The sequence below is a fragment of the Quercus lobata genome, unplaced genomic scaffold, assembly GCF_001633185.2.
Source record: "Quercus lobata isolate SW786 unplaced genomic scaffold, ValleyOak3.0 Primary Assembly Scq3eQI_1877, whole genome shotgun sequence".
Classification (NCBI taxonomy): Eukaryota; Viridiplantae; Streptophyta; class Magnoliopsida; order Fagales; family Fagaceae; genus Quercus; species Quercus lobata.
The window spans coordinates 18,578-29,250 of record NW_022154890.1 but is presented as its reverse complement, the minus strand read 5'-3'; the positions used below and the strand labels follow the sequence as shown (position 1 = coordinate 29,250).

At 35.7% G+C, this 10,673-nt stretch overlaps 1 protein-coding gene across 1 annotated transcript; it reads left to right on the top strand.

Moving 5' to 3' along the window:
• Positions 1 to 530: 530 nt before the first annotated feature.
• LOC115973559 lies at positions 531 to 1,484 on the top strand. Its single transcript, XM_031093823.1, has one exon. It carries the CDS (start codon positions 531 to 533, stop codon positions 1,482 to 1,484), a length of 954 nt encoding a protein of 317 aa, XP_030949683.1.
• Positions 1,485 to 10,673: the final 9,189 nt, after the last annotated feature.

The window sequence follows — 10,673 nt, the reverse complement described above, 5'->3', positions numbered from 1 at the left end:
ATAAAAAGCCCATGAGAATTTATTTATATATAAAAAAAACACATGTGAAGAGGTTGGTGTATTATTATTGCCTTACATTTATAGGCTTCTATTCTCATGACCATATTTGGTAAGTCCTAGTGGAAGTGGTCCAGGTCTGTCCAATGTCCATACAAATGCAAAAAGAGATTTTGAGTCGCAAAAGGCAAAACAAATTGACCTCCCACTGTCTCAGTCCACTGCAACTCTGTAATGAATCCTTCCTTATTAAAAGACCAAAATACCCTCCTACCACAATCCCCAAAACCCCACTTTTCACGCCAGTGAGACATCCCACGTCATGATCTTGCCACATTTAAGGTCCAGATTGAATTAGCGACAAACCCGATGTCCCAAATATCATGTCCATTTTCGTCAATTGCTATTTTCCTTATAAATTAAAAGGCCCACTCAATGACTCTCATTCATTCCCTTTCTTGTCTCTCTCTCTCTCTCTCTCTCTCTCCATAGTTCTCTCACCCTGCACTAAAAAAAAATCCCAAACAGAAAAAATGGAGCGAGCACGCGCGAAACCCGACTCCGATCACCTTCTCGGACTATCCACCAAATACTTGTCACTCCGAAACCTACCCAAGTGCCGACACTGCGCCATCCAAGCCCGAGAATCCGACCCGGTTCAATCCTCCACCGCCAACAAAATACTCGCCATCGCCGACGTCCTCTCCGCCGCCGAGAATCGCTTCCGCAACCGCCACCTCGATTACTACTCCATCCTCCAAGTCCGACGCTCCGAGTCCGGGAACCGCCGGGTCGTTCGAGCCCAGTTCGTTAAACTGGCGGCGCTCCTGAACCCGAACGTCAACAAGTTCGCTTTCTCCGACGAAGCCCTCAGCCTCGTACGCGAAGCTTGGACTGTGCTGTCCGACTCGGACAAGAGAGCCCAGTACGAGGCCGAAATCGACAAGACCGCCGCCGAGGCGGCATTCTGGACGTTGTGCCCGTACTGTTACTACATGTACGAGTACGAGAAGGTGTACGAGGATTGTTGTTTGAGGTGCCAGAATTGTCGGAGAGGGTTTCATGGGGTAGCGGTGAACGCGCCGCGGAAGGCGGAGAAGAATGGGGAGACAGAGTACTCTGTTTGCTGGAGCTATTTTCCTCTTGGGTACGAGAGAGAGAAAGAGAAAGTCGGGGCGAGTGGCAATCGTGTAAATTTGGGTGGAAATGTGGGCGATTTCGTGTGGATTGCTGAGGAGAAAAAGGATGGGAAAAACGACGGCGTTAAAGGGAATGTGGGAGTTGGGAGGAATGTGAAGACTAAAGCAGGGAGGAAGATGAATGTGAAAACTGTGGGGAGGAAAACAAAGAAGGTAATGGGGAATAATATTGGGAGGAATGAAGGAATGGATATGAATGAGAGTGGAGATGATGAGAGTGTTGAGTTGGAGTTTTATAAGGGGAAAGATGGTGATGATGATGATGTTTATGTTGGGTTAATGGCATAGTCAAAAACTCAAAAGTGGGTACTATTACTTGTCCTTGATGAGAATATGTGATGGGTTTGGTAGGGTTAACTGGGTAAGATCCTTGCTTTTGTCTATAACAACTTAGGGATGACTTTTATTGAGTTATTACTAATAGCTTGTAGTTGTTGGGACTTTGGGAGGGGATTTTGTGTGATGGGCTGCTTCCTATTGTTGAAAAGGTTGGTGGTTAATTAACTAATTACTGTATAGTTTGTTGTTGAAATGGTAAAGTTTATGGTATAATTTTTGTTATCTTATGTGAAAAGTAAGAAAAACAAGTTTCTGGAATGCTTGTCAATGAGTGAGTGTTATATAGGTTGCTTTTTGTGTTGATTGAATAGTTGTTTGTGGTGAATGTTGTCTGAGATTGATGTGAATCTAATTTATAGGTTGCTTCCGTTTTGTGAATAGGTTCAATGTTGTTTGGGTAGTATTTTTGGTGCATGATGCCAATTAATTTTAATTTGTCTGCTCAGGAACTTTTCACTTAAATTTCTGAGAAAACTGATTCCTTATATACGGTTTATGGGGACTTAGTTCATTAGGGTGATACCAGTGTATCTAAAAACGGATGTACTATACTGGTGAAGTTTAGCTGCTTAAGAACTCTATTAACCTCTCTCACAAAGACACCATAGACACAGTCCTCGTGGGGATACAACTTTTTCATATAAGTAGAATTTCAGCATGAACTTCTTTCCTCTTTTCTGTTTTATTCAAATTCTGTAAGTCACTTGCTTCCATTCTATCAAACTATTAGTTGCTATAGCTGCTATGCTGTAATTTTTTTTTTGTTGATCTGAGCTATGTTGTAATTGCTTTCTTAAAGATGCAGTCTAGGCTATTAATCATCCACTCCTCACATCCTTCAATTTGCTTGGTGAAAGATGTCTAGGCAGTTAGTGGCTTTGATTTCTTTTCTACTTACAATCACAATAACTGATGTAAATTATGAAGTGGCTTCTGTTGTGCCTCTCCAGGATGTTTTGCAGAATCTGTTTGCTGAAAGATACAAATATAATTCCTTATGAACTTTGGAAACCTTTTTTGGGGCTGAATGGTAGCATATACTGATCAAAACTTTTGAGAGAGGCCTCATGGTCACTCCAATGTATTTTTATTATTATTATTATTATTATTTAAAGACGGGATAAAATTCATTATTTAACATAAGCTACTACGACATTCAAAGTTTCTTAAAAGTACAGTTGCCTTCCCTAACTGAGGTAAATAAACATAGCAACCTCTCCTAGGGGTTCCAAAAACAAAGTAAGATCTAGAGAGAGAACCACGGCTAGCATGGGCATCTAGGCATCTATTGGCTTCCTTATTGCAGTGATAGAGTTTAGTATGGGGAATTCCTTTGATCAGCTCCCAGCATTTACCCACAAGAGCATTGAGGGAGGTATTCATCTCGGTGGAATTGTAAACAAGATTTTTTACGACTTCGGCATCCAGCTCTATTTTTACTAGACAATAATTAGACCATGCTTGAGAGCCCACAATTCGGCCATCACACTCATTGCAAACACAATGGCTTCATGCCTCCATGCTTGGCAAAACTCAACGGTTGCTCCATATAGTGGTGAGCCTGCACCTTAAGGGGACATGCTTTTGTCCATTTCTGGCCTTTTGAAAGTGTCAATGTTAGCAAGACTTCTTGCCATACATGTGCCCGGTACTGCCTCAAGCTTAATGGGTATTTGGTATCATTAGGTTATATGATCACACCACTATCACGTCGATTTTTATTTTACTAGGTTTCATTTTCGCCCATCATCATAAACTCCTTAATCCATTAATCTTAATTGGGCCCTTGCAAATCTTTCAGCCCAAACTTAAAATCTTTAGGTAGCTTTTGACATACCATAGTGATTTGAAAGAGGCAGGGTTTATGAGGAATTGTGTCATGAATCCACTCAACAATGGATGTCAATCATAAATTTTGTTAGGGTCCAAAAATTGGCCGTTGGCAAATAGTGAACCAAACATTGAGTCTTTGTTGAATTTATGATGTGTTTTATCAAGTACAAAACAAAAGCTCAAGGCTAGTTGGAAAAAGGAGTTTTTGCTCCTTTCACTCCAACTTAACACCTCTTCGACCGATTGACACAAGCTTAACTACAAGCTCAATAGCAGTCGACTAATTGAGATTCGTGGCAACAAATTTAGCTAAAATGCTTTTATTTTAAGTTGGTTAGAAAGCAACAAGAAGAAGCATAATAACCTAGTATTGAGCATTTGGTAAAAAGCATAAGAAGGAGAAGCATAATAGCCTCGATATTGAGCATCAAGACCATCTCTAGAAAGTTCGAGAGAATAGATGTGACAAAGAAGAGAGGAGAGGGGGAAACTTGAAGAACGATGGCCTTGAGCGGCAAAGGCGAGAGAGAGAGAGAGAGAGAGAGAGAGAGAGAGAGAGAGAGAGAGAGAGAGAGAGAGAGAGAGAGAGAGAGAGATTTGGGAAAATTCTAACCTGGGCATAAAACTGAAATGACATTGTTTAAGGTCTAAAACAGTTCAAGTCCATTCTCTCCCACCTAAATTCTCAAATAAAGGAATAAACTTTCCATTTCCTCAATTAAAACTCTCAAATAAGGGAAGGAAAGAAGAGCAATGCTAGAGATACAAACTTTTTTACAAAAAAAATTTACAAACTACTGATGTGGTAAGTGGTTATTGGTAAATGAAAAAGTGATGTTAATAGTGAATCTAGATGAAAACCAATAAAAAGTTGGATATATCAACAGTTTGTAAAAATGTTGTTAAATAGTTTGTAACTGTAGAATTACTTAAGGGAAGAATATTATAAAATTATTCTTTTCATTATTTTTCATTACGTTCCTTTTTATCTTCCCAAACTAGGGCTAAGTGGGAGGGAATAGAATAAATAAGGGGAAATACTCATTCCTTTTGATTCTCTCAAAATCTCAAATTTTATTTCCCCCAAAATTGGGAGGAACTAGAGGAAATGAAATTAGATTTAATAAATTTTTTTACTAAAATTCTCAAAATAGTCCTATATATTTAATCATTTATTTTAAAATAGGGGTTTAACATTAATATTCTCATATAATGATTCCATTCATTTCTTTCTATGTTACTTTCAAATAAGATTACTTACCTTTCATTCCTTTCTATTCCTTTATTTTAAAATATCCAAATAAGTTTACTTAATTCCATTCCATTAATTTTTTTTCTATTCATTTCCTTCACTTAAATACATTATATTTTGTGGGTTCCAGTTAACTCAACTGATAAAGTCTCTAATGGTTATATAAGAGATCTGGAGTTTAATCCCCGCCTATACCAAAAATTGATTGGTGTCTTGGTCTGATGATAAAGAGCTATCATCAGGAGCGGACGCCATAGGTTGAAACTCTCTCAAAAAAAAAAAAACATTATATTTCATTTCACTCATTTCCATTTCTTTATGATCATTCCATTTCATTTCCTTACAAACTCTCAATCGAAGCCTCTCTCTTCTGTATCCCACTATTTTGCTCTATCCCTCTTAGGAAATTGTTTGTATTTTTTATACAAAAACAATATCATGTACATTGGGCAGCTATGCGGTCAGTCATTGTTTTGCAGATTCGGGCACCACACCTCACACCGACCGAAGTTTACTAGCGAAACCCTATCAACCACCACATTAGAAACTAGAATCCCAGTCCATGAGCAAAGACTCATTCACAAAGGAATCCATACAAAACAATCCCTTGGGTTGAAGACAAAAGAGCGGAACTCAAATCGACGAGAGTAGATCATTTTGTTGCTTTGTTGCATGACCTAATCTACCACGATGGTGGTGTTGCGGAGGTTCTGCCATGTAATTCTAGTTGCATGCACCAAACGACTCTCACCCTCATCTCTCTCTCCCTCCCTTGCTTACACCATAGTTGAGCAAGGGTTTTATTTTTTATTAAAAAAATCAAGTATTATTGTTTTTCTTTTCTTTAGAATTATTTTTATTAAATTTATAAAAAAAATTTAGGCCAAAATGAAAAACCTACTCTTAAGTTTCTCCATTTTTCATTTATATCCTCTAAATTGCATTCATTCATTAGAGGATTGAAATGAAAAGTGATGACTTAGAGAGGACTAATATATATCTAATTTGCTGAGATGGGTTCAAGTTACACCTGGTGTAACTTCACAAGAGTTACACCTTTTATGAACCATTGATTACTATTAGATCTAAGGGTCAAAAAACACTCATAGAAATTAGTGATTTAGGCATTAACTCTTATTATTAAAGAAAAAAAAATCATAGCATTAACTCTTTTTTTTTTCTTCTTCCATATCATCATCTTATTCCTTCGTATTTCTTTTTCCAAATCAATACATCTGTTACTTTGCCGTTTAAACTCACTAATGGAGCTCATGTGAAACTAGATCGCCAAAGCTAGATGCCCAAACCAATGGAGAGAGAGAAAAATTTGGATTCAACGGTGATACAGAGAGAGGTTGAGCTCGCCAGACTTTTGCTCCCACAACTGCTCGTTGTTCCTGTCGTTGATCTCACCATCCTTGGCTTCCACCGCTGTTTCATGGTTTCCTACAATAACTAATAAATAAATAAGCACAATCTAGACCGTTGAATGGAATCAGTGATGAATTGTACTCCTCCATTTAGAATTGCTCTTGACCTCCATATATGTACCTGTTGTTGTTGTTAAAGATTCTTCATGAATCCTTGAAATTGAACCCCTCTCTATCTCTTGTAAAAGATCACCAATCACACTAACAAGTAACCAAAATCTCTCTGTATATTTATATAATTTTTGTTGTTTGTTTTCACTTAGATTTGATCCATTCATCCCTTTAATTGATCGTGTTTACTGTTTAGTCACTTTAGTGTTTTCCAATTGGTTATACGTAGATCAAAACATTAGAATTACAATTTCCATTTATTAGGCTTTTGTAGGTATGGTTTTTGTGTGTACACTACATATATCAGTTGCTATTAAAAAACCACAAATCGCGGCCAAGGACAGCAATATCGGCAGCGGGAAAGACCAGAGCAATTGGACAACGAAGTTCGGTGAGCTGAAGCCTTTCTCTATCAGTTAATGCTGTGATTTTTTTTTTTCCTTTAATAATAAGTGTTAATGCCTAAATCACTAATTTTTAGGGAGTAATAATGACATTACTATGAGTGTTTTTTGACCCTTAGATCTAATAGTAATCAATGGTTCATAAAATGTGTAACTCTTGTGAAGTTACACCAGGTGTAACTTGAACCCATCTCTCTCTCTCTCTCTCTCTCTCTCTCTCTCTCTCTCTCTCTCTCTCTCTATATATATATATATATATATATAATGATTTTTTTAGTAGAATTGAGTTGAAGGCTGCAGTACGATACGATTAATAGTTTATCATCTTATCATGTTACATCATTTACATTACATGGCATCTGCAAATCAGATTATTTGTTGAAAATTAGACAGTGCACAATTTGGGGTTTGGCACTTGTTTGAAACATTAGCGTTTGTATTAAGTTTTACTGAAACCTTGTATTTGAATTTCCTGAAACGGTGTCATTGGATTTGAATTAGCTAAGAGAATCTCCAACAGCCACTGTAAAGCCATTTTTGGACCACCAAATGTTACTGTTCACGCTCCAGCAGCTTCTCCAAATGCACAGGTTCTCCAAATTTTTTTTGAAGTTGCTATAGTAGTTCTCTAAATCTAGAGAACACTGTAGCACCTTCAAATCAATTTTTTTGCTTAAAAAATTATCCCAGCTACTATTATATCAATTCTTTTTCTCTCCTCCGGATTTATTTTTTTCTCTCATTCTCTCCGTTTCTCACATAATCCAAACACAAAACACAAAACAAAATCTAATTCTTAAAATAAAGTTGAATCAGAACAAGCAAATATATATATAAAAAAAAAAAAAAAAAAAAAAGAAGAAGAAGAAGAAAAGAACAAGCCAATCTGACCCTGTGTCTCACATAATCCAAACACATAACACAAAACAAAATCCAATTCTTAAAATAAAGTTGAATTAGAACAAACAAATATGAAAAAAAGAAAAAAAAAAAAAAGAACAAGACGATTTGACCCAAGTTGATCGGTGGGGAGGACGACGAGCAGCGGTGGAGATGCTGGAGCGGCGGTGGAGATGCATGCGGTGGAGGCCCAAGCCGATCTCTCCCCTCCCTCTCTCTCTCTCTCTCTCTTTTCTCTGATGTGAAGCACTGGAATGTTCTTGAGGTGAAAAAGAAAATAAAAAGAAGGGGGGGCTGTGTGTCTTGTGTGGAGGAGAAAAACAAGAAAAAGGAAAAAGAAAAAAAAGAAATGAAACGTAGATGAAAATGAAATGAAAGGAAGAAAAATAATATAAAAAATAAAAAATCCTAATTGAAAAATGTTACTACAATATTTTTACAATATTTTCACAATAAATTTTAAGTAATAGATTGTTATTAGTTAATATTGGAGAGTAAAAAAATAATTTTAGTGATAGGTTCAAATTAGAACTAATAATAACTTTCCACATAAATTTTGTTGTAAAAATATTGCGTAAAATGTTGTGAATATAACATTTCTCATTGAAAAATATAGTTGTTAAAAAAAGAATAAACGATGATTAAAAAAAGAATAAACAATGAACGAATAAATAATATTTAAATAAAATAGAGAATGGGATAGAGAATTTGTTGGAAGTGTATTTGAAAAAGTGGATAGATAAAAGCTAAATGTTACTGTTCATTCTCCAAACAGTACAAAAATTTGGAGAAACTGTTGGAGATGCTCTAAGATACTTATCTGTAGCATTGTACACGAGTGCAGGAATTTAGTCCAAGCTTTCCATAGGCTGTTCCTTATTTTCAGATGTCATGTTATTTGAATATCCCCTTCTGATGTACCTTCTTATTTTATTTTATCAGAGTTTGATAACTCTGAGGCTATGTAAAGTCGTTTTGTAAGAACTTAAGTTATTTATAGAAGTTGTATTTACCAAAAAAGAAAGCAAAAGATTGGAGAGGAGAAAGAGAATACGGTTCCATTATCACATTCTAAATCAAACTAACATCAAAGGGACAAGCCAATCACTTTCAGTTGCATCCAATGACAGTATAATCACAAAAAAATAATACTCAAACAACAAGATCTATTAACAAATGCAACCTACAAAAGGTAGGTCTCATGAATTTAAGGCTCGCCATTCATCAGTTCATTAGACAACATTCACCATAAAAATAATTGTGGGATGGCATTCAGCATAACAATAGTTTAGATTTAGATAACTGAAAATAAAATGGATGAAGCAAGCTATAATAAAAATATATACATTAACAGGTGAGGGCAGATTACTCATTACGGCAAGGGGAGAGTTCCTAGCATGGTGAGTCTTGTATGCAAATGCAATACACAACTATTGTGAGTGGTATAGACTATAGACCATATAATTTCCAAGCATGAAAATGCATACTGGACCATCTTTAGTTTGTACACTATATGAGCAAAACCCTTGGGATAATATTTCACATGATATTCACAAGCATTTTCACAAGAAAACATTACAAAAGAAATTAAGTTCAATTAATAAAAACTTTTAATTATATGCTATTATGATCAAAACAAGGGGGAAGAGCAATAACAACAGAGCATAATACACTATGTCACATGATAGGGAAAAATGCACGTAGTTGCATTTATAACCCCTAAACTTCAATTTTAGCCAATTTAGTACATAAAATTTTGTACTGCAGCAAATATACCCCCTTAATTTTACATTTCACCAATTTATTCCATAAACTTTGATAATGTCACTGTAAGATCCCTTTAATTTTTCCCCCCAATTAACCTCTTTTTGTACTAAACCAGTATGGGGGAAAAATTAAAAAGAACATAAAAGTTTAGGGGGTTTCTTATAAAAAAAAAATAATAATAAAAGTTTAGGGGGTTTATTGGTACATTTTCAAAGTTTATGTATTGAATTGGCTAAAATAAAGGTTTAGAGGGTCTATTTGTTATAGTACTGAAGTTAATGTACTAAATTGACTAAAATAAAAGTTCATGGTGTGTAAGTGCAACTACCCCAAAGTTCAAGGGGGGTGTGGGCATTTTACCACATAATGGTAATACACTAAGTCATGTTTAGAGGATAAGGTGGATAAAAATCACAAATTGTTTGACAATCGGTTAAGGAAAGCCCATAAATTTGATTTGGGATAGCTATAATGCTACAAACACAAACAAATAAGCATAGTTAAATACTCTCAAGAAAACAGAAAACTGATTATAGATATTACAATCAATAGTCTGACCCAATAAAACTATAGCATTGCACATTGACAGATTCTAAGCATGTTCTGCACTACCTAGTTTACACATGTAGCATGCATTGCCCATCACATAACTCCATAATTACTTCGATGTTTTACATGCCAAAAAAATTCATTTAACATTGCCAAGCTAACATTTATATAGTACACCAAATATCATAGTCCTTTTATCATAATCATTATCGAGCTCAGCATAATCAATGTAAATCTCATTTACATTCACCCACATTGTATAATTTCTCTAAATATATATAGAGAACCATGAAATTCATCCCGAACTAAAACCTCTATTTATGATATGGCAATCCATACATTTATAAAGATCCAACTCCATTACCCACATCTTATTTTTGCATTCATTTCCCATTCCTTTCTTAAAATTTATCACAAAAACAAAAGTGGGTCATTCACAAAAGTAAGCCAAGAAACTCATACGCATGAAAAAAAAAGAAAAAGAAAAAGGAAAAAAAGAAGGCCCTGGACATCTCACATATACTAATTAGTAATTACATAGTGGGGTTCATGCATACTTTGCCTTTGAAAATATTCAGCAAAGAGAAACCAAGAGTGGAAAGGGGCACAACCATCATCATGCAAATTATTAAACCAAAATCATAATAGAATTCATTTGGCACTCTAACCCAAACTCAAGACAATAAACTTGCACGAGCAGGAAAAAAAAATTGATTATCCATGAGATAGAACTATTGGGCTTCAAAGAGACTGATAGAGAACACGTAGGGGAGAGAGAGAGAGAGAACAAAGAAATTAGCCTTGATTTTCCGCATAAACATTCACTTCTGCCCATGATTTTCCACATAAAGTCTGAGTGAATCAGGGAAGTCGTGTCAAAGCATGGTGATAT